Source organism: Choloepus didactylus, chromosome 22, assembly GCF_015220235.1.
Source record: "Choloepus didactylus isolate mChoDid1 chromosome 22, mChoDid1.pri, whole genome shotgun sequence".
Lineage (NCBI taxonomy): Eukaryota > Metazoa > Chordata > Mammalia > Pilosa > Megalonychidae > Choloepus > Choloepus didactylus.
Window position 1 is genome coordinate 41,403,009 of NC_051328.1, and position 24,941 is coordinate 41,427,949.

The 24,941-nt window shown below is 48.0% G+C and overlaps 1 protein-coding gene across 2 annotated transcripts; it reads right to left on the reverse strand.

The window, feature by feature from the left end:
• Positions 1-1,660: 1,660 nt before the first annotated feature.
• MTHFSD (methenyltetrahydrofolate synthetase domain containing) lies at positions 1,661-23,218 on the reverse strand. Of its 2 annotated transcripts, none has more exons than XM_037815861.1 (8): positions 23,133-23,218; positions 19,290-19,393; positions 17,777-17,890; positions 14,797-14,910; positions 13,351-13,441; positions 10,375-10,487; positions 9,932-10,057; positions 1,661-4,073 (listed from the first exon to the last, which is right to left on the reverse strand). In XM_037815861.1, the coding sequence occupies exons 1-8, from the start codon at positions 23,146-23,148 to the stop codon at positions 3,516-3,518; spliced, it is 1,236 nt and encodes a 411-aa protein (XP_037671789.1). In that variant the 5' UTR covers positions 23,149-23,218; the 3' UTR covers positions 1,661-3,515. The 2 variants fall into 2 exon arrangements, with proteins under 2 accessions (XP_037671789.1, XP_037671790.1); XM_037815862.1 differs by lacking the exon at positions 17,777-17,890 and adding an exon at positions 17,923-18,036.
• Between the last annotated feature and the right edge of the window lie 1,723 nt (positions 23,219-24,941).

A 24,941-nucleotide genomic window follows, 5' to 3' on the forward strand; every position in this document is an offset into this window, starting at 1 on the left:
CTAAGGGAGACGACAGAATAACTTCCTCCTTAAACCCAGGGTCTTCCTTATGAAGCCCTTTCCTATCCCACTGTTACGAAAACATTCTCTTATTTTATCTCTGAATTCTTTTGTATTTATTTTTATGTTTAGATTTTCAATTAACCTGGAATTTATTTCTCCATGGTAAGATTTAGAAATTCAAGTTGTCTTTTCTACCCTTCAAAACAATAGGCAGCAGCTCTGAATCCGTCTCCTGTATTCTAGATTCACAGCTGTTTCACTCCTTTGCAGTCTCTTCTATTGATCTACCAAGTCCCTGATACCGGACTACCTTGAGGACAGAAGCCCTAGAGTATGTTTTGACATCCAGAAGAGCAAGTCTCTTTTCCTTGTTCTTGGCTATTTGGGAGCATTTACTATTCACCTTTTTGAGTTCCATGAAAAACTCCAGTTGGGATTTTGATTGTGATGTACAGCCTGTCTTAATCCAGAGGAACTAATACTTCATAATGCTGAACCCTTCCATTTGAGAATACAGCATGTCTCTTTATTCAGATCTTCCATCTCTTTCAGGACAAGTTCATAATCCTATCCATATGAGCCCCAAATTATTAGTTTTTTTCCCCGGTGCTTACTAGATTATGTTGCTATTACATTTTTTTGAAAAAGCGTTTTCTAATTCGTCATTGACATTGCATGGGAAAGGCGCTGATTTGTATGCAGACCTTGTCTCAGCACTCTGAGAACTTTTCCAATATGAAGTCACATCTTTCTTCAGATGAAGGCACACTGAAGCTGGATTATTATTCCCACTGTTTCATACTTTTCATCTCTTTCCCCCTTTTCACTGGCTTCGGGAAGACTCACCGGGCTTAATCTTTCAATTAACTGTGTATGCATCTCTGCTGCCTGCAGTCTGACTACTGTATTTAAATATTTTTTATAATTTCTGAGAGTTTTCTCTTACTGCCCTGTTCTTCACGCATATGATGGGCCCCTAATTGTGTCTGTAGCTGAAGATCCAGCCTGAGCAGCCCCAGTGTATGTCCTCCCCCAGGTGCACGTCCCACTCCGCCTGGTCACACAAGCCCCTCACTGACCACTGCACTCTTCAACCGGGGGAAGTTCTTCTTTGTCTTTCAGTGTTGTCATGGTCTGGCCGTAATACCAGGTGTGAGCTTTAGCTTCCATTGTCTATTCTCCATTTCTCTGATCTTCTAGTCTCTTCTCCATACCACCTCTTCTAATACAAATTTCACTGTTACAATTACATTTTATATTTAAAAAAAATATCTTTATCAGTCATGTTCAGCTCTCTTGACTTCTGCTCACTTTCGGCAACCTCTCTTTTTAGTATTTTCACCTACCCGACGTAGCTTCTATTTTTAGAGCACATGGAGATTCTGTACAAGTCTCCTCTGTGTCCACCGCAAAGCTGCCGCCATGAAGAACAATGCTGGGACGGGGCCCAGGAACCGTGTGGCATCATTTGGAAGAGGCCTGCACACTCTCGGCACCTCGTCAAGTGGTCGTTTTCCATTATTTCTCCTCATTACCATTCTGTGAACTACACAATTATGATGCAAACAAATACGAGAGTCTTGGGAACAAGTCTTGGGAACAAACGCTGGGTCACCCGAGGGCTCTTCCTTTGCTCACGCCCCCCCCCCCCCCCACAGCAGGACAGAACGTCAAGGTTGCACAGGCTGGCACATTTGGGGCTCTGAGGTTGCAGGCCCTTGGTCTTTAGTTGTTCTTGTAATAATCTGTTTTCCACAAATAGAAAAAGGATCCATTACAGATTAAACAATTCATCTGGATTATATGGGCTGTGAGTGACAGAAAGCTCACGCAGTCTGGCTTATCCAAGAAGGACCATTTGTTGACTTGAGTAACTCAGCATGCGAGGGCAGGCCTGTGTTGGGCCATGGCTGGGTGCGGGAGGGTCAACGACACTCTCAGGACCAGTTTCTCTTCTCGGCTCCAGGGCACTCATTCTCAAAATACATCTTTACTGAGTCGCTGACTCTTTGCCAGTTTTCTCTGAGCTGCTGGGATACAGCAGGGAGTGAACAAGACCGACACGCTCCCTGATCTCTTGGAACTGCTATTCTAATGGTGGCAAATACACAATAAAAAGTCAACAACAAACAAACAAAGCGTTTCAACTACAAGAAACATTCTGAATAAAATAAAGCAGGCCGAGGAGGTAGGGACAGCAGTGGGCAAAGGCCTGACATCCCAGCTGAGGATCCAACAATAAAACAAAGCCAGCCAGCCAGGGAGCTGGGGGTAGGGGGTTCTTCAGGGGGAGGAATAGCGAGCCCAGAGACCCCAAGGCCAGGCCACGGCACTTTTTAAGATATTTCTACCCACTCATTTCATTCATGGCAACTTGGAAAAGAAGTCTACACGGAACGAGCAAAGCTACTATCTGAGCACAGATTTTTTCTCCAAAGCCTCCTCAGTGTTCTCACTGAAATACCAGTGCAGAAATGCTGCTCCAGAGGGAAAACACAAGTTATAAGAACATTTTCTTTAAAGAGCGTGCAAGGCTTGCCCTCTTGAGGCATAATAATGTGCTTAAAATACACTTAGTAAGACCCTCTGGCTAAAAAATGAAAATTTCCAACACATATACATTTGAAAAAAATAAAATCTCCACTTAAATGCTTATTTTGACATTTTGCCCAGGATCAACTGCAAAAGCGTTTCTGTTTAGAAAGCACAGTTCAGCCAGAATCCAGCTTGCTGGAGGGAAAAACAAAACCCAAGGCACTGGGCAAATGGGAGCACGTGGGCGTTTAAGACTTTTGTCTGTATGTGATGTGGGCTAGGAAGGGGGACAGCACTCAGTTTCAAAGCCAGCGTCTCCCTGCAAAATGAAGCCCCTCGTTGGGCTCCGGGCAGCTGCTGGCTAAGCGCGCTCCCCCAGAGAGGAAGGGGGGCTGGAGAGGTGCCGAGGGGTGGACACCGGCTCTCTCCCACACGCAGCTTCCACCCGATCTGCTACGCACGGGGGTCGCGGGGGGTCGCTAGGAGTGGGAGCGGGTGGTGCTGCCCTGGGGGCTGGACCGTTTGGGCCTCCGTGAGCTGACCAGAGCCCCCGCCCTGCTCCCCTCCAGGGGCGCCAGGCCCAGGATCCGAGGCCCCGAGAGTACTCTCCTGGGATTTGGTGCTTGCCAGGGCTCCTTCTCGGCAGGATCCTACGGGGTAGCCACCTTGCTGCCCCGAATCTCCCCCTCTTCCCAACTTCAGGGCACTTCTCTCCTAAATCACTGTCACCCTCACTCACTCTCACTCAGCTCTCTAACCCCCTGGAGAAACCAGCATGCTCACCACCCACAGCCCGGCTAAAGGATCAAGATAAATGGTACCTGAATAAACCAGCATTTTTAGCCCCCTGTGTATTCTGAAATATATTATTCACTAATTACCCTACTCATCAGGAAATAGAAGGCTTGTGACTTCTTAGAAAGAATTATGGTGCCCAGGCAGCTCGCAGCAGCCCTAAGCATGGGGTGTTCAGGTTCCTACAAACCAGAGTGGCCGGGTGTGCGCCCGGCAGAAGGCAGTGGGCAGTGCCAGGGACGCCCCTCCTGCCGGGCTCTGCCACCCGCCAGGTCACTCGCTCCTCTGTGCTGGGCCAGCTCCACCCTCAAGGCACTGGCGCCCAGGTGCAAGCCCTGCAGGCAGGAGATGGCCCGCTGGGCTGAGGCCAGGTCCCTGTAGGTGAGGAAGGCCCGGTGCTGCGAGCCCTGCCAGCTGAGCCCCAGGGGAGCTGCACCCCGCCCCCGGAGGGCGCCCTTCAGCTCGCTTACGCGGGCGTCCTGGGGGAGGTTCCCGACGTAAACGGTGGCAGCGGGCAGTGCCAGGGCTTGGGAAGAGGTGGCCTCCCTTTGCAGGGAGCCAGGGGCTGGGTGCACAGGATGGGCTCCGCATGGCGCTGCTGCCTGGGGAGCTGTCTGCCGGCTGCCGCTTTCCGGAAGGTGCCATTGCTCATCCTGGAGGCTGACATCTTTCCCGGCCTGCTTCTCTCTGCAGCGAAGGCTTCTTAATATCGGGATTTTTTCCAGCATCTCACAGCTGATCTGAAAAAGTCAAAGCAGTTCTAGGTATTCTCAGGGTGTCCAAAAGGGCATGTGACTTGGTCACCAGGGAGAAGAAATCAAAGTCACACGGGGACACCTGCCACACAATCTTGCATGAGAAATCTCTCCCTAACTGACCGAAAGGATAAGATGTTGAACGGTCCGACTTGGCTCTGGGGAAGTGGGGCTCTCACAGTCCTAAACAGAACATACCCCTGGCCCGTAGCTGGCAAGCCCCTGGTTTAGGTGGAACGTGGGCTTCGGAGGATCTGCTATAGCAGCCAGCAGAATGGGGCGGGCTTTCTCTCCTTTCCCGGAAGCCCAGGAAGCTGGGGTCCTAAGGTAGGGCCTCCTACCCAGAACGGCCAGTGAAGGGCGCTAGTATTGGGGTCACAAAGACACAAACAGTAACTCCCCTAACTAAACCCCTAACTGGGGGTTTTCTTCTCTGTGCCACCTCCCCACATCTGTGCCTTTTGGTGGGAGAAGGTCTTGAATAGAGCCACAGGGGTCTCTTCCTCCTCTCCACCCCTCCGCAGAAAGAATGCTTTTCAGGGGCCAAACCCTTCCAGCCACAGCTGAAATGCAGAAACAAGGCAAGAATGAAACAGAACGCTCCCTCTGAAAGGACTTTCTAGCGATGGGTCCTCGAGCTATGAAATAACACATTCTACACAAAATCTTAACTCTCAGTTGTATAGGATGTCTAAACGTTGCATAGGGCTTTATCTGGATTGGTCAAATGAGTCAACAAATACTTCCTGAGGACATGCAACAAAGGGGGTGATGGGAGAGTCCCAATATATAAGGCGGTCTCCTGCCTTCGAGGACTAGTTTCCGCTCACTGATCCTAACAGGTAGGACCTGGCCTGATACAACCTGACATGTGACCATCTGGGTGGCTCCACACTGGCAGGACAGGTTTGCAGGTGGGTGGCTGTCCAAATAGGTCAACCCCGAGCAACTGTGACCTGAGCACAATCGGTCTCCGGTCATTTGACGAATCACATGCCAAAGCGGGAAACAAAATGACTTCCCATCGACAGGGCTCAGTTAGAGCACAGAGGAGTTAGACAACTACATTTTCTTCTACAGAAATAAATAATTAGTATCAATTTGCTAATTATATTCAGAACATCAGCTTAGAGCAATGGCTCATAACATTGGTGGGTGTCAGGGACCCTTGTGAGAAGAAGCTGAGGCTCCTTCCCAAGAACGACTCACCCACAGTTTTGTGTACAACTTCCCAGGGACTGTGCAGCCAGAGTCTTACTATGAACCTGCAAACTACAAGACAGCCACAGGCCCCAGGTTGAGAATCAATGATTTAGAGTAAGATTTAAAGAAATATAAACACCTAAAAACAGTCAAGTCCCTTCTCACAAGCTGAAGGCCTGTAATCCCCATTAATCTGAAGCCTGGTTTTCTCTCCCCGTCCTAAATGGAACGCACTCTTCACTGCACCCGAAGCCTTTTCCTAGGGTCAGAAGCCCCCTCTACCGTCCACTGTTCCGCCCCTTGGCAGTGTGCATCTGAGGCCTCTGCAGGTGGCCCTCGCTCCCCGCAGGTTTCTGAACTGCAAAACTTTGACCGGAAACACTTGGCAAAGAAAATCTTGTTCCTTCTACTGTTTCCCAGTAGATGCAAAGAGGAAAACAAAAATCATATCTCTGCCATGGAGATATTCATATGCTATGGTTTCCCTTTTGTTCTCAAAAGGAATTTTTCCTTTGCTGGGTCCTTGGCCGCTCTCTTGAACTGACTCACCAGATCTGGGCCAGGATCCTCGGAGCTCTGGGTCGCACGGAATCCCAAAGTGTCCTTCCCACACCACGTTTTACCTTTGTTAAAGAGTTTGGATCTTGTTTTATTTTGCAATATTTAGAAACAGATTTAAAATGATCATCGGTAGATTTTTCAAAGATGTCTTAAGTTCCTACTTAGAAAAGATGATCGGGTTTAAAACTGCAATGACAATTGGAGAAGAAGTGTGACTGTGCATTTACCTGAAGAACTAGATGGGACTCCAGTGGGAACCCAAGCAGGGGGGGCTGCCAGCTGGAACTTCAGTGGGGGAGCGGGCCGTGGCCACACCCTCTTAGCAAACACTGCACTTCAGACTGTCCTAACTCTGCAGCTGTCACGCCCTGTTTTTTCCCTCTTGAATTACTGTAACTCCCAGGGAATTTGTCCAGGGAAGCTAGAAGTCTCCCTAAGGCAGAAATACATGTTCTCAGGAAACCTGGTCCTTGGGGAAGGGCCTGTAATTAGCCTTCCTTTGCAGCTGAAACCCATTTTCAAAATGTGCCATGTAAAGCAAAAATACAACCTTCTCACTCACATCACAGGGAATGACTAACCTGGGCTGGCACATGTACAAATGATAATCAGCTGAAGGATATTAAAAATATTTTGCCCACACATTAGGAACTAAGTGAAAAATGCATTCCCTTAAGCAAACTTGCTCATTGCAAGAGCAGTATACTCTTTGGTAAGGAATGACAAACAAAGTTTCACAGCAGCTCACTCTTCTACTCTCCCCCACAAGTTCTAAATGGAAAAATCTTCCTGACTAAGAAGCAGCTCTTGGCATTTTTCCAGCTGTTTGCCACTTCTGTCCTTGAAGAACCATCGTCTGTGAGCCAAGCGGCCGGTTGAGATGCCACACTCCAGACAAGTCCACAGCTGTCTTACTCCGCTTTTCCTGGCTGGCAATTAGGAACATTTGTTACCTTGTGTCCATTTTCCATATGAAATGAAAGATTTTGCTTGTTAATCAAACGTAAACATTTTTTTCTGCCCTTCTGTAACTAATCACTCTATTCTCAAAAATCAGTATAAAGCAAATTTGATTTTCTTTTATATGCTACAATCACTCTTCAGTGAAGCATATATGTAGATGCCATCATTTAAAAATACATATTCTCTTTAAAGATCAAATTTAAACATTTTTCCCTTGGAAATACCTGTTGAGTCAAACAAAAATCAGAAATCTGACTCTCAAAACATCCCTTTGCCAACCCAAAAAGGGGAGTCTCAGCTTCTAATCTTAACTCAGCTACAAACTGGTTTTATAATTTTGGCTATGTTGCTTTACTGTCTGAGTCTCACTTTACTCGAATAGAAGACGAGGAGATTAGAGAGATGATCTTTAAAGGCCCTTTTGTTCTAAAATGCCCAGTGTGTTTGAGCTGATGCTGGCAAAGGTCTTTTAACAAAGATGTTAAAGGATGCTCTTAACACCAAAAGCAACCACCATAAAAAGTGTTCACTCTCCTGCACGAGACTAAGGCTTATCATTCCCGATGAAAATGCTTTCAGCCATTTTCAAATGACTGCAGAGAAATAATTGCATGTCCGTAAGCAGGCTCAGAAGCGTGCAGAGAAAGTGAAGGGAACACATTCTCTCCCATGAATGTCACTTGCACCTTTGAACATCTATTGGCTTTCTAATCGCAGTAGCACTTAAATATAACATGGCTCCTTTAAGACATTTCTCTGAACAGAGTTGATTAACGGTCCCTCAGTTAGTTATAACCACGCTTCTGCCGTGGGCACGAACAGGAGGGCATAAGGTGGGCAGGTGCAACGCCCAGTTCCTACCTCAAGGGGCGTGACCACACACCATCACTCCTCAGACTGTGCCCGCAAGTCAGGAATGCACAGTCCTGCTCAGGGGCCACTGTAAGTCACGAAGAACTAATTAGGAAGCAAATATTTTAATTTCATGACATACACAGTCACCTTAAAACCTATGTTCCAAAATTCCGGCTTCCATCTGCATGTTATAGTTCCTGCAGGACCCGTGTTACCATGGTGGGTGGGAGGTGGGGCAGTGGGGGGCAGTAACAGAAAGGGCCCCAGCGAGGCTCAGGACAGAAGCGCCCGGCAGCTCTTGCTCGCTTCACGTGTGCATGTGTAAATTTTCATGAGCATCCTGCCACCCACATACACACACCCATGAACGTGAACAGGTGCACATGTAACTGTTCGGGTTCTCGGATTCTCATTTTTACCACCCGAGCACTCACTGGGAACAGAGACTAAATACCTTAATTCTGCATGACTGTATTCAAAAGTACCCAAGCAGAAAGCCTATCTTGGAATGTGTTTATCAAATTTAATTTTTTCTGCACTGAATATGGTTGATTATGAAAGTACTATATGCTTGCTGTGGGAAATCTGGGGGGGGGGATGTAGAGGGGGGAGGAGAAAGAAATCTGAAATCTCACCTCCCACAGATAACTACAGTTAATATTCTGATACATTTCTTTCCAGTCTTTTTTCTATGTATATCTCAATACAATGAGCGAATGCAAAGTTATATAGCAAACATACATAATTTTATATTCTGCTTCCTCCACTTAATATTATACCATGAGTGCTTTCTCATGCCATTAGATATTCGTTAAAAAGGGTATGTACACTTAAATTGTAGAGTCAGCATTTAAACTTTTCTCTTCCTATTTTAAGGCATTGCATTAAAAACAAATCCACATAAATCATTATCTGAATTTACAAATATTTTCCTTGGCTAGATTCCTTGAAGGTGAATTATTGGGTCAAATATAATAATCTTTTAAAAATAAAAGTATCCACCAACCTTCTTAAATTACTGGTGCACTTGCAGGTAGGTGTCCGTTCACATTTAGCTATATGTTATTTACAGAGAATAATATTTTCTACAGTATCTACAGTTGAGCTTTAATGTCCCAGAAGTCCTGCTTAGAGAAGGCCTTGCACCAAACCCCTTCTTCTCAAGAAGCAAATAAACACAGCCTGTTGGGAACATCTGAGAACAACCCTCTGAAGCAGGCCACGCGGGGACGGACAGGCTAAGCCCTGAAAGCTACGAAAGGGTTTGTTTCCTTGAGCCTAAACATGAAAACGACCCTGGTAGAATCCCGTCTCTTTAATTAAGAAGAAAAGGAGTCGATTTGAGAAAGCAGAAAGTCCAGACTTTTGGCCAGTGGTGTCCCCATTGCTCTCCACTGTCCTCAGCGCTGTCTGGGTGGGATAAGAGATGGGGGCTAGCAGGCCTGCCTCGGCCACCCGGCCCTCTAGTGCCACATGGACTGAGCACTGCGCCAGGGTGGCTGCACGAGGAAGGCCCCGGGGCCACGGGAGGAGCAGGGGCGTGGAGGCTCCACACTCATACTTGGAGTGGAGGTGGTTTATTTTCCATGCCCACAGAAGACCCCTCTCAAACTCTGGGTGATTCAGGCTTCAAGATTGGGAAACATGGACAAAAACACTTTTCTGACTAATAGCATCATTCCAAATTGGGCACAACTTCTCAATGTCTGTCAGTAATTATGACTGTTTGCAAGAACAGTATTATAACCCACAGGTTGGTTTCTGGGGTCCACTTTCTAGTACAAACTAATTCGCAATGCATGCCATTACCTATTTTAGAGATAAAAATTATAAAGCTCTAAACCCTTTCTACACAGTTGAGTTTTACTTGGAGCTCCAGATACACAGTAAGAAAATCTGGGTTTCTAAAAGGGAAAACTAATGAGATACGGCCAGGCAGGCCCCACTATAACTGGGATAGTAGGAAACAACCCCCAAAAGTGAATAGTGAGCCAGATACAGATTTGACGCTTGAGCCTGCTTAAGTCGACCTAGCTGTGGAGCAGGAGGTCCTCAACCTGGGTCTCACCAGAATCCTAGAGATTCTTCAACTGGAGTCTCAAGTCTGCTCTGGAGACTCTGATTCTGTGGCTAATCTGTTCCACAGCTGCACAGGTGACTCCAAAGTACAGCTTCACCAGGTCTGGGAGCAGCTGCTGTGCCAGGGAAGGGACTCAGCCCCGAGAGGCCGTGGCCTCCCCCAGGACCTGGCAGTGACCCACCTTGGACCACGTGATCCCCTTTGGCTTCGGGCGCACACACTCCGTGGCGATGACTCTCGTTGGAGTGAGAATGTAGTCGACTGTGAGGTCGTGGTCCTCAAGGAGCTCTTCAGGAAAGTCCACCACCTGGGCCAACAAGGGTGAGAGGCGGAGCTGGCGGGGAGCGCTGACCCAGCTGTGAGCCAGCAGCGTTCGGTAGGAAGAAGACGCCAGTTAGAGGGGCACCCCGAGTTCACCGTGGGTGAGGCTCAGCCGCCATGCCACCAGGCAAATCCAGTGCTGGCCCACCAACGCCACTTATGACACATGCACAGTGTGAAGGCAGAGATGGCGCCCGCCCTCTCCCCACCCTCCCTCCTCCCCCACCTGCTCTCTTTTTCTCCCTCTCGCCCCACCCCCACTCCCCTTTCTCCCAGAGCAGCCTGGCCCTTTGACAGCAGCACCTGGCAGTCATGGACGATGGTGACCACTGGCGTCCCCTCACTGACTGCGCCCATGGACACCATCATGGCGTACTCCAGATCAGCATAACCTTCCCCCTTCCCGATCCGCCAGCCTAAGAGAGGAAGGCGGCAGACAGTCAGCACTTGTGGGGTCTGGGAATCCCTCAGGGGCACATTTTCAATCAGTCACAGTGGAAGAACTGGGAACCCAGTAGAACCCCAGCAGCCCGCCCGCCCTGTGGGCTGTGAATACCTAGAGTGACTAAAACCTGCGGAGCGGGCCCTGAGCACTTGAAACAGGTTACGGAAGGAAGCTGAGCCAGATTTACATGAGCCCTACGTGGGCAAGATCCACATTTAAAAGCAACGAAAGAGCAGTTTTTAAGAAGACTAAGAACAAATTTCTAGTAAAAGCAACATATTTCTAATCTACTTACTTTGGTGGGAAAATCAAAACTCTGAACAGGGATTCATAATTTCAGATGACATAGCCTTGTCTTTTAAAAAGCACGAAATAATTATCCAATCCAATCCCACAGCTCCCAGGGGAGGGAGCGTTTGAACAGTACTGGTACTCTTTTGGAAATTCATAAATGATGGCATGCTGGAAGGATTCCCAGAAGTCAGAGGAGGAGCTGAGAGCAAATCTAGGTGTACAGGCCTCTCTAGTGAAGTCAACCACCCCAAGACAAGAACGCAGCACAACAGGGAACACAAAAAATACCTCCTGGCTCCCAAGCAAACCCATGCATTCCCCTCGCTAGGCAGCCCAAGACATTTCAGGAAGTCCGTCTTCCGTATGATATCGTCGCATGGTCGCCAAGAGAACAGCATCCCTGGCGACGGGTTATTATAGTTCAGATCTGACTTCATTGCTTTCACCACTAAAAGCCTTCAGCCACACATCCAGAGAAACAAGAAAAAGAATTTGGCAGAAAAAGAGCCAAGACATGAACAGTTCTCAGAAAAAGATAAGCAAATGAAGACTAGACAAATGAAAAATGCACAATTTTACTCCTAATTAAATGCAAGTTAAAAGACAAATGAGAATCTATTGTTCACTAACAGTGGTGAGAAGGCAAAAGTTTGCTAATTGCAGAATAGCCATTGAGAGTTAGAACATGCACCTTGGGTCAGCAACAGATGGTCTTCAAAATCACCCACAGACCGTGTGACCAAGAAGGGCTCTGTAATGTAGTCTGTAATGGTGGGGGGGGGAGGGACCCCGGAAATAACTCCGATGACCATGAGTAAGGGCCGGCTCCATACCCTGGGGCCCACTGTGCGTGGAACGCTGTGCAGCAGCTCCACAGGAGGTCATCCCATTAGTGCCGAGGGGAAAAGACCCCAGAGACCCACTCTCACGCCGGGCCCTTTTGTGGGAACAGGAGAAGGATACGTGTAAGTGTATGAGATCTCTCTACCATGCACACGTGCTAGAAGTGTTAACAGTGCATATTTGGTGAAAGGAATAAAGAAAATGCCAGGATACAGTTTCCTGGGCTATCTGAATTTTCTAACCATATGCATAGTTATTTTTATTATTTTTGAACATCAACAGGGGGTTCCTTGGGTGATGAGCTCTTTAAGACATTTTTTTTTTTCTTCTTCATATATATCCCTGAACTAAAAATGGAAAATCCTGAAGATTTTTTTTCTTTATAGAGGAAACCTTAACTGATCTCCCACTGCCCAAAGAGTAAAGCCCAAGTCCCATGGCCTGGCTTCAAGCTCTCTCCCTCCTGCCCCCATCTACAAATGCCCATGCCCTGCACCTGTGGTCCTCTGCTGGGGAAAGGCCTCCCCCACCCCATCTGCCTTGAAAACGCCCGGCAAGGGGGACCCAGCTCCGAGCACAGTGTGAGATGCCGCCTTGCCTGGAGCCACAGGTCCTTCCTCTGAACCCACCGACACCAGTCCCAAGTTCTCTGCACAGCACCAGGCGCGTCCTGCAGGGTCTGCCCCTCCCTCTCCCCGTGGGCCCAGGCAGAGACCTTGCTTCTCTCTGCAGCCCTGTGCTAACCCATGTGTGTGCCGACGCGTGCCAGTCCTTGCTGAGAGTGATCCGGTATTTTGACTGGGAACACACAGGAAGCGAAACACGATGAACCAGAACATCTCACCTATCAGCTCAGAATAAGAGCTGAAAAAAGAAAAGCAACTTTAAAGGGGAGATTTTTAAGGACAACATTTAAAAACATGATGACCGAGAACCTCTCCTATCAGATATTCACTGAAAAGTTTTCTCCAAGGAAGGAGACCTTGGCTTTAGCTCATGGATTTTTAAAGGGAGTTTGGGGACACCGTCTCCTTTTTTCTCTTGGAGGGAAAGGAAGAGAGAGCAAGCTTTCCTAGTGGGTGTGGGTACATTTCTGCTGGTGGGCAGACCCCCTGGAGCCTCTTCGTCCAGCCACAGCGAGAGGGAACTGGGTCCCAAGAGCACCCGGGGGGCCCAGGAGGAGCAGAGCAGAGGGGCCAGGCACGTGGTCCCCACAGGGCGGCTGGTGGCTCCGCCCTCTCGCCAAGGCACCAGGGCTGGCAGGAAGCATGAGGGACATGCCATGTTGCTCAGGAGGCTGCTGCCTCAGAATACAAACAAGGCTTAGAACCAAATGTTTTTCCATTGCCTGGAGTTTCTCCAAAACCAACTATTTATGGATGCACTGCAAATAAATTCAGCTCCAGCTTCAGTGCACGTAAGAACAGAGAGACAATCTTTCACCCCTTGCAGAGAGAGTTTTCTCACTTCATTTTTCCAGCTAAGCAAAGTGAAAACCGTCAAGGTGCCAAGAGGTGTTAGGAGGAGGCAGCACTGAGTTACTTCCCCATGTGAATGTGAAGACAGTGGTTGGGGAGCCCAGGCTGTGGCCAGCACATCAGCTCACCACCGGCTTTCCAGAGACACAGAGAGAGCCTGCAGAACACAACCTTCAGGGTGAGCTGTTGTAGCTGGGAGTTTGTGTTCTTTCATCTTACCTTTCTCAGAAACAGCGACAGATCCCACAACAACTAAATCCACGCAGACTTGGGAATCCAAGCCTATTGGGACACTGTAGTTCCGCACACCCTAGAAGTAGGGACGTAGATTTTAGTGCTTTGAACTGCAGCTACTTTCTCGCTTTACAGTCAATGATCAGGGAGCACTGTGGGTTCAAATCGATCTTCTGTACAAAATGAATAAATGCACTACCCTACGATAAACATGCAGCTGTAAGGGAGGGGCTTTTCAGGAAAAACTACGAGTTTCAGAAATCATTTTAGGATATATTTGCCACAATTTCTTTTCCAGGAAAATAGCCAGGAAGATTAATAGAACAAAATAATAGGACATGTTTCATAACATTCAACAAATCATTTTCTCTTGGGCAGCTAGAAAATGGTTAGAACATGGCTCTGGAGTCAATAGGAACTGCGTTCAAATCCACTATTAGCTGTATGACCTCAGCAGGTTTTAAACAATTTGTGCCTTAGTTTCTTTATCTGTCAAACAGGGATACCACCGCCTCCCTCATCAGACTCTTGTTGCAATCAAATAAGAGAATGTAAGTAAAATATTTACCACCAAAAAAAAAAAAAAAAGAAAAAGGCCGAAAAATGTGGCATAGACATATTTATTCAATATAAAATACTGGAGGCCATCATCTTTGTATATAGCACATTCACTTTTAAGATATTTCTTAGCCAAACAAAATGCATCAAAAGTATATCCATTTAGTCAGCTAATTAATGGAGGCCAGTATTTCAAGAGCAAGGAGGTAGAACTGTGTTCATGATTCTCAGATGATAAGGTTTACGAGTAAATCTAGGGAAGAAACAACTTTTAGTTTTTCTACAGAAAAGTATCCAGCACGAGATCACTAGCTATGGTACCAGAAGAAGAGAGAGATGACAAGGGTCATTGTAGGCTCAGCACAGGTGACGAATTCGGACCTCCCAATGGTCAAGCCACAGTTATCAGTCCACGCTGTGCCACGTGGCAGAAAACAACGGAACCGGCTACGTCTGAGCCCACTTTCTAAATCCAAGCCTGGCGGCTAGGGTAGGCGTCTCACCCACACCACCCTCCTCTCCCCAGATGCTCTGGTGGCATTTGATGAAATGGCTGGGAGTAAGAATAAAATTATACGAGAGTAAACACTACAAGCCAACGCTAGAGGGTGCCAGAGTACCAGATAATTTGTTTCTCCTTTCTTTTTTCTAAGGGAATTTATAATTTGCCAAGTTGGCGCAAAATAGAAACCGAGTTATACAAATGGAATAGATTTATTCATATGTTTATATTGGCTCCTTTATTGACAGATTGCTAAATATCTTAACATTCCAGTTAGTTTGGCTTTGTAAAAAAGAAATGTGAACTTCTAATTCATCAGAAAGCTCAGAACGTTTCTTTGGTAAAGGGTGAAGTTGCTTTCTTGAACTTACCTGAGAGGTGGCACATTTTCTCAAGATGTCTTTAGTTGCCCCAGGCGGTGGTACAATCTTATTAAACAACCCCGTTCTCAGTCGCGGTGTGGGAACAAGCAACGTTTTTTTGCTCTTTTAAAGGAAAGAGGATTGATAAATTACAAATGAAACAGGAGCTTTTTTGTGTATGTGTGTGCTTTTAACATTTCAGGAAGGGAAGCAAGTTACTATTATCTGCATTTTTGGTGTGTACCAAGGAAATTACTTGTTTGCAAAACCAAGTAAATAATGTATGTGTGTATGTGTGTGAATTTTACTTTGAGCCCTTACGCTGCATTGCCTCACTACGTATTACAGAGAGGCAGGGCATTTATTGAACTTGCTAACCCTATTTTATTGCTCTCTAAAATTGTTACAGGTGAAAAATGACAACGCCAACCCAAACTGAGATGGGTGCTCATAAAAATTCCAACCATAACTTTCCTGTACCTCCTGTTCATTGAGCAGCACAGAATAACAATGTTTTCCCTTGAAAACAGCCTACCATAGCTACACTGTAAGAACATTACTCCACCAAACACTGCCATCTAGTTGCTACTCAATGACTATCAGTTCAAAGAGATGAGTACTCATTGCAGTAACTATTTTGTGTTGGCCTGTGTCAATGGTCCTTTTCTCCCATTTAGTCCTCAAATGCCTTCCTGTGAGTCCTTGAGCAGGAGTTCTCAAGGCAGGGGTCCAGGCCAGCAGTGGGAAATGAATCAGCCGCTCTGGGGGCGGGCCCAGCACCCTGCACTCTAACAAGCCCTGGTAGTGGTCCCGGTGCACACTCGAGTTAGAGAACCACAGCCCCGGACCACCTCTGATGGTCATGCAAGGGGAGGCCACGGGAAATATAAAATTCCTTAAATCTTTCATGTCTACAAAAACTGATTGTACTTTTTGTGCAGGAGATGACAACCTGGGGCCAGCAATAGAGCCTAGAGATTGGCTACTTAAAGGTTTTCAACAACAAGAGAATAACATTTCAACCTAAGCAGCTGTAATAGCCATATATGTTTCTTCTTTAGAGAGCTAAAGGTTTGGGTTTGATTCATTTGTTGTCTCGGGATTCTGTTGTACTTCTCCAGAAGCTGCTCATTCCCAAGCTCAGTGGATGGCAGCCCTGGTTATGCATTAGACTTGCCCAGAGAGCCTTAAGGACTTACATGCCAGAGGCTCTGTTTCAGAATATATCGTCTTTAAAGCTCCCGGGTGATACAAATGTGCGGCCAGGGTTGGGAAAGACTGCCCAAGCTGCTGGGTCTCAAACCTGCCTGATGGGAGGAACCATCCAAGACTCCTGGGCCCCACTCCCCACTGATCAGCAGGCCTGAAGTTGAGCCCCACACACCCAGTGAATCCTCACCAGACCCACAGGCCCTGTGGTCTCTGGGTGTGGTCTGTGCCCAGGTGTATCAGCATCACTTTTACCTGCTTTCCAAGTGATTCTCAAGCCCACTAAAATTTGCAAAAACTCCTGAGCTTGTAAGCAGGAGAGCTGGAGAGCATCTTTCAGGACATCTCCATGCCCAGCGTGGTGCTGGATAGAAGAGATTCTCGTAGCTCGACTGCTAATTTCCCTGAATACGTGTGTGAATGAAGTGACAGTGAGAGCCCTGACCTCCCATCCCATCTGTCTGCACCATTCTTGCAGGTGGCCTTGGCTAACGTTTGACTGGGTGGGCTGAGGGGCTGACAGGTGAGAATGCCTCGAACCTCGCACATGTACAACTGGCTCTTCAGTTGGGCTCTCGGATCAGAATCCTGGCTCCACCACTGACTGACTATGGCTTGGCCAAGTTACTTCTTCCCCCTGTATCTGGGTTTCTTCAACTGTAATATGAGAATAAATACGGGAATAATTCCTATAGGATTGTTGGTAGAATTAAATGAGATAATACAGGAAAAGTGCTTAGAGCTGAGTCTTGCACATAATCAATGTTCACTGCTGATTCTTCTTTGCTTCGCTGCTGCTGCTATTATTTCTAGATCATGAAAGTGACTTATTGATGGGAAAAATGAGGCTCCTGGAGGAGCCTGCACAGGAGGCCCTGTCCTTCAGGCCCCAGGGAGCTGGGCCCGCCTGGGGTTGAATGGAAATCAGCAGACAAAGTGATCCACGTGGGATCATTTAAAGACCCCGAGCAGAATCCCACGTGCTTCCTCTCACTCCCTGTAGAAATACTTCCTGTTACTTGTTTTGCCATCAAGAATGAAAGGTGCCCTGCATAGACCAAGGCTGCTCAGCAGTTGATTTGACAATGGTGGCGGGAACCACGTCATCACAGTGGCAGTGGGAGGCCTGCACTGCGACACTTAATGCCAAATGCACGAGGGGCAGCAGTTTGTTCAGCAAAGCAACATCACCCATTACATTAAATTATCTGTTATAAGAATTTTATTGCTTTTATAGCTTTGCTTGTATTTAATTTGTAGGCTTGCTTTGGTTTGGTAAAAAAGTTATACCTAGTTTTATGTTTCTACATATTAAATCAAATTACAGTAATTTAAAGCAGCCCTGAGAGAATTCTTTTTTATTCTTGGAAAGGGGCCCATATATTTAAGTCGAGAAACACTGCTCTAATTCCATCTATATTTGGGGGGCACACTTATCAGACTTATCATTCGAGGGTTATCAAGTTTCAAAGAATTTAATATTATAAATGTAGCAAAACCAAATAAATACATCGTAATCTTTCTCTTCCGACAAGGCACTTCAGAATTGGAAATGCCTCACAGTCACTGTTTTGAACATCTTTTACCTCTGAATTTAGAAACACTGAGGACTTCTAAATGACTGAATGCGAAACAATGGAATGACTTCTGGACTGTTCTTAGAAAAAAAGCAACTCCAAGGGCATGTTCTTGTTGGGGGAGTCAGAAGCACATTTATCAGCCCCCTGGCGAGCACATTCCCATCAGCAGCCAAGCGTCCGGCTCGGGGCGATGGGATTACCTGCAGGGCCAGCAGCCGAGCACCTTCCAGAGGTTTATCAGGGTCCACTTTAAGTTCCTGCGTTCTGGCAAAAGCTTCTAGCTCTTTGATGTTTTGGCAAGCCAGATAAGACCCCTAGTTAGGAAAACAGACAGAGTTGCACTTACTTCAAGGACGAAGAAGCGAGCACTTTTCTGGGGAGCATCGGGATTTACTTTAATGGTTCTGGCCATTTTGAATTCCTGCAAACGTGGGAAATGCTCGGCAGCCCGCGAAGCACCCTGTTTTTGAATGCAATCGCACATTACTGAGAGGACAGTCGGATACTAGGCCCACTGCAGGCCAAGCGTGTGGTCTGGCGTCTCACCCAGACAGGTGGGGGCGCTGGCTGTTAGACACCCAAAGAAACACCCAAGAAAGCAGTCACGGTAGAGAGGGATTAGAGAAAAGTCCAGCCCAATTTATTTTTTACTGAAATAAAATATACATTCCCCAAGGCATACAAATCCTGAGTGCTTAGTTCGAGGAATTTTTACAAAATGAGCTGCCCCTGTGACTACCACACAAATCAAGAAAGAGCACATGACCACAAACCTGGAACATCCCTACCTGCTCGCAGCTGAGCCATTTTTTAAAGATGTTTAAAATGACTCTGTACATCCTTCATCTTTTACCCTGTAACTCATGTACGTTTTTCTCCCTGGTGTACTAGCTTTCAAACAAAACAACGTAACAACAGGGCCAAACACACAGGTTTTAAAGGGGCAGGATGTGTGTGCTTGACCCAGAACCAGCTCAGCTGAGGACCAGAGAAGGGCCGGAGTTCACCTCAGGGAAGCCAGGTGTGGGCCGAGAATGCCAGGCAGAAAGTGGACAGAGGCAAGCAAATCCTTCAGGCCTGACAGGGAGACCAGCATTTTCAAAAAGCACTTTTTTTTTCTCTTGGAAAAATGCATGCCGAAGATTATGAGCTGAGTGTGTCATATTGCCCCTCTCCAGTGCACTTTTTTCTATTTACACTGTTGTAAACAAACATCTCTGACGGCCTCATATTTTGAACTGCTGGGAAACGGGCCCAGCGTCGTCAGGGTCTGGCAAGACCTTCGTGGCTTTCCAAAGGACTAAGGGCCAGGTTTCACTCTAAGATCTCCTCCACCCCACACAGCCTTTGGGGGGTGCGGTGGGGGGCGGATGCTACGCTGTGAAAAGGCATCACAACAGAAACAGCTTCCAGCCAGGATGAATAATTAATACCTTACTTTGTATCAAATCGTGAGCAGTAGCTTTAGGACCACCTCCCTTCAAGACACCACAAGCCTGCACAGAGGCGAGGCAGGTGTGGTCACTGAGAGTGGAGGTGGGGGTGAGTAACACGAGCATGGATGTCTCTACACACAAAAGACGCTGCAGCCAGGTGGCCCCGATTTCAGGCCACTGCTCGCAGCTCATAGGCAGGGTGGGCCCCGTATCACCAATGCTATTCAGTTAGGAATGTCTCATTTTCCTTTTACGTACTCCAAGAATGCTTTGGTACCTTGAAGTTTGGGATCCTGTGATGAACAGGCCGGGGAAAGTCAGCTAGATTTTGTGATTCCAGGTAGTCCCAAATTTTTTCCCGAATGTCCTGTTTCGAGACACCTGTTGTGACAAAGGGTGTGACTTACTAACAAAGCAAAGAGGAACTCCGTTCTGCACACAGGCACAGGTGACCTAGCACGCCTGCTCCACGCTATGCCCCAGCTGTCTGCACCATTGCTAGAGAGCAGGCCAGAGGAGAATGTCGGTCTCCTGATCCATGTATCAAAGTCAGGGTTAATGACGTCTTACACTCACGACAAATTATTAAAGCCTAAAAACAGGGTAAATGCAACATACACCAAGGATTTACTATAGTCTGCTAACCTTTAACAGAAGAACATGTGAACCCAAACCACGTAACCAAGAATTCCTGGAGTCCTTGTTTGGACAGACACATTCTGTTGCAAGGTGAAGGAACTATAACTTAATACTCAGTCTCTTTAGTCTTGTTAGAGCTAGGATTAATTTACTTTGCTGTAAATCAGGTAAACTTGATTTGTAAGGTAGCCATTATATGGTTTACCAACTACAATTCACTTTATTAGTGTGGGAATCTTTTACTCCACCTTCAACTTTGGAAATGCATTTTTAAGCAACAAATATGCTTTCTTAAATATTTGATTTGGGCAGTACTAATAAAATTCACATGAACAGTGTGCCCCTCTTGGGGGTGGAGAAACAGAAAAATCAGTGTCCAGTAAAGTAGAAAAATAAATCAATAAAACCAGCATATTCATATTAAATTGCTTTACACATTTCAAATTGCTTTACCGAATTTTCTGTTGGTCCAAAAGGGTATCCTGTACGTGTACTGAAGTTTGTTACACATCACTTTGCTATCTACTACCCAATTTATTTTCCTAACAACTTATTATATGGCCAGCTCTGTGAGCGTTGAGTAAAGACTTTTCATCCATGGTCCTCTTATTTGATAGCATGCTTTCACTACAAACCTCAAAGTGGACTAAGCACCCAAATGCAACTCCCCAAGACAGAGGAGTGCTAGTTGACCTATCTTATCCAAGAATCTTGGCAGGGACGGACAAACACACACACACAGGGCTTGGGGAACACATATCTCTGGGATGTGAGCTGAGAGCAGACCTCTTCTTGTTCAGAGAATCCAGAGTGCGTTCATAAGAATGAAACTCACCCATAGAATATGGGACACAGCACTTGTGGCTGGGGCCCCGTCACCACCTTGGCAATAAGGAGGGACTGATTGAACCTCTCAGTTCCTGAAGTCTCCCTTCAATAAGCAGTGACGGTTCAAAAGTCACCCAAGGAAGCAGCTCCATAGCCAGAGAGCAGATGCCACTTCTGTGCTGGGGGTTGTGAACGGGGGATGCACTGGGGTTGGGGGTGGGTTCCTTGCCATAAACATTCCAAATTTTGTAGTTTGAATCATGTGAATAAATTACCTTCTAAAAACTGAAATTTAAAAAAAAATGGATTTTTAAAAAGTAGAAATGGAAATATAATGAAGAGCTTTTCTCACCACTGCTGCCAGTTACCACCAGCTCCTTTTGTCCCAAGGCAACCCATGCCTCGGTTTCCAGTGGATTCTTCCCCAGGTATTTCAAGGCATCATACAAGGAGATGCTTTTGTTCTGAACCCCCTTTTTTTTCATAAATGGTGGTCCACTATGCACTCTGCTCCACATTTTGCTTTTTTTTTTTTTAATTTAACAAAATATCTCAGGAATTAGCTCATATTGGTAAAAGCAGATGCATCCTTTTTCACAGATGCATATTATTTCACTGAATGGATGGGCCAATATTTACTTAAGCAATCCCCTGCTGGTGGGTATTTAGGTGGTTTCCAGTCTTTTGTTACCCGTGTGTGCTCCCACTCCATCCCCACCCCCCGCACATCTATTTTTTAGAGCTCTGTGCGTAGTTCTCAGACATGGGTACTACTGCTGAAGGTCGCCTTGCTACACCGTCAGGTAAGGGGCCTAGCTCCTCCTTGAGCCCACTCCAAATACCACTGGTGCTTCCTGACCTTGCAGTGCATCTGACTCACTCAAAACTTTAAAAATGGAGATCCAGGTCTGCAGGGGACCAGGTGTCTCTAAAGATGAAGGCTGAAATTATACTGCTGGCACCCTGGGTGGGGCCACACCTCCAAGACCACAGATCCCGTGTCCTGCACTCAGCCTGTTCTCTCCTGCCTGGGAGGCAATGGTCTCTGCTGGAATGTTTGCACTCTCCCTGTTCTTCCCGGCAAACTCTTACTCATTCTTCAAAGCCCAGCTCCAGCATCACCTCCAGATAGTTGACCCTGGGATGAGTTACCTGTGGATCCCCCATCACAGAGTACATTGAATAAGCTCACGCAGGCAAGCAGCTCCTGCTGGCCACTTCAGCCTCATCTCCCATGATCCCTCGCTTCGAATTCTAGGCTCAACCACTTTTGCTCCCTGGCCCCAAGACCTTTTTGCTCGCTCGCTTTCAGTCCTTGTACCTCCCCTGCTCTCCTTCTCCCTGCCAAGCCCCTCCTGTCCCTGCAGGTCCAGCTCAGATGCCGCCTCCCCCGGGAAGCATTCCCTGAGTGCTCAGTCTCAGATGGATTCCCCTTCTTTACGAATTCAGAGCAAACTCACTGGCTTTTGTTTCTCATTTTCCAGTCAAACAGTAACAATTACATTGGCACAACTATTATAAGCTTAGTCCATTTATCACCTTCACCAACAACTCTGAGGACCTGGAATATACCCAGCTTTGTGCAGGATGTTGTGTGGGACAGAAGAAATGTAGAAATTATGGCCTCTGCTCTTGAGAGTCAATTAATCACAAACATATAACTGGTTCATTTAAAAAGCAATGGGCTGGGGTGATGAATGCATAACTATATGATGGTACTGTGAACAGATGACTGTACACATTGGATGATTATATGGTATCTGAATATATTTCAATAAAACTGAATATAATTTTAAAAAAAAAGCAATGGGCTAATGGGGAGGGAAAGGGGAAGGGGAACAGGAGATATCAAAGTAAAGGGCAGATCATGTTGGGAAATGATTAGAATAAAAGGTGACATATATTACTGTGTGAAATGCCTGCACCCTGTTTTGTAGTTGCCTGTTTACTTTGTCCCAACAGGCTAGGAGCCCTGTCAGGTCATCCTGGGTCTCACTCATCCTCCTATCTTCAGCTGGAACTGGCTCCTAGCACGAGGCAGTCCTCCTCAAAGGTACTGTAATCACCTGTTGACTGGGCTGCTTACTTTCTCTCCAAGAGGCTGCACAGGTAGAGGGCAGGAGTGGATTTGTTCATAGCTGTTCTACCTGGATCTAACAGATCCTGGCATGCCATGATTACCGTTGCCAGGCAATCCTGCACTCAGTCACCAAGGCTCTTCCCCACCCACGGGTGACCTCCTAAAGGGCAGGGGCTCGGGAGCAAGCCTCCCCAGCGCCCAGAACCGGGCCTGACAGCGCTGGCCTGGAAAGCACCTGCCAAGAGGACAGCGTTGGTTAGATGGACGACTGGTCTCGAATCCTACCCCTGCTACCAGCTGTGGGCCTCAGTTTCCCCCGCTGTAAAGTGGGGATGGTGCGGGGGTGTCCGTCCCGCGGGGTGGCTGTGGCGACGTGCACAGCAGGTGGCCGTTCTCGCTCTGCTTCCCATTATCTCTATTCCCCGGGCCGTGATCGCGCCGTGAGCGGAGCCCGCCGCTGGCTCAAACCCGACCTCCGCCCAGGCCCGGGCGGGCCCCTCGCGGGTCCCGAGGACCCCCTCCGCACCCCTACCCCGCCCGCACGACTCCCTCGCGCACCCCCGCGCCCCTCACCCGCCCTCGGCTCCATGGCGACGCCGTCCCTGCGCAGTGACGCGCAGTCTGGGCGCGCGCTGACGTCACTCGCCCACCGCTCTCCCCGCGCCTGCGCACTGTTCGGGAGAGGGGGGCGGAGGCGACCCGCGAAGGCTCAATGAGGACTGGTCCGGGGCGCGCATGCGCGGCGCGGTGGCGAAGCCCGCGCTGCGGAGGCTCGTGGCCGCTTCCAGGCCTTTCCCTTGTTCAGTGAGGAAAAGTTCATTGAGGATTTACTGGGACAGGGGTTTTGTCAGACGTTGGGACTACAGAAAGGAACAAGCTCCTGCCCTGTCGGAGCCCACTGCCGATTCAAACACCCCGTACCTCCCCTTCCAGGGCCGAGAGGCCGCCTCCTCCAGGAAGCCGGCCTCGCGTGCTCCTCAGGAGGAGGGCGCGCTCCTCCGAGGCCTTCCAGACCCCTCGGGTGCTCGCACCCCAGTGTGCGCCCCCCGCAGCGGGGCACCTGCTAGGAAGGTCATCCTGCTGTGGGCCTCGCGGGGCCCGGGGTCGGAAACACCGTCCTGGATTCTGACCTCGGCCTTGGGTCTCCCGGAAACGCCCTGTGGCTGGCAGGTCACACCGACGGGACGCGGCCGCCTGCCCTCGCTGGTCTCCATCATTCGTTCACTTGGTCTCACATTCACTCAACAAACGAGGATGTGCCAGGCACCCACCACGTGAGTGTCGCGAAGAGGCCGCAGGAGAGCGGCTGATCGGCCCGGGCCGCTCCGCGGGGCGCCAGGCTGGTGGGGAGAAACGGGGAGGCCCGACCTGGCGGGGCAGTGAGGGGCCCCCTCCCCGGACGGCCTGGAGCGGACCGGCAGCCCGGGACTGAGAGGGCCTCCTCGAAACCGTCCATCCGGTGATTTCACGAGGTGCTCACAACACGCTTGCCACCCACTTTCCAGATAAGGGAAATGAGGTTCCGGGTTTCAGGTAACTTTATTCACAGCCTCACAGTCACTGGTTCTATGCCCTTTGCCTTCATCAGGGAGTAATTAATTTGTGATAATAATAAACTACTGATGCTAGTAATGAATAATGCTACCATGTGCCAGGCGCTGGGCTGCATGCCATAAAGGTCAGATCTGATATAACCACCACATGACCCTTGGACAAATGTGACCGGGGACACCACTCGACAGCAGAGATCCAGGGAGATTCCAGGACGTTCATCTCGCTAAAGTCACCAGACTGGGAAGGCGTGCAGCCGTGATGCAGCTGGGATCAGCTTTGTTGCAAATCTGCAGGCTGCTGGTGGCTGCGCCGCATGCCTGGTGGTGTCCATAGCTGGATGCACTGGGGCATTGATGAGCCTTAGTTCTAAACGAAGGTGGAGGCTTCTCACCACTTCCACATGTTATGTCCAATCTGTGCATGCATACGGGACAAGGATTTAAATGGGTAAAAAATACACCCAAAGGCCATCTCTTACCAGGCTTGCAAAAGTAGTTTAGACAGCTCTTTGGATATAGGAGTTTATAAAATAAAATCTCGCAGAGATGTGGTTGTTCTTTTCCACTTTAAGGAAAACAAAATAGATCCATGGAAGAAGACCTAGCCCCAGCAGTGGAAATGTGAACTGGCCTCATTGTTCAGAGACCAGAGCATTTGCCAGCCCCTCAGGTCCCTCAGAGAGGGACAGCCTGCCACATCCCCTGGAAGCGGACACCAGGGTCCATCTGCCAGTGGCAGTTTTAGAAAGCAGGTGGCACTAGAAAGAAAGGACATTCCCTTTGGTTCCTCCACTTCACGTTTATTCAAGTAGAGGAGCCTCAGAAACCC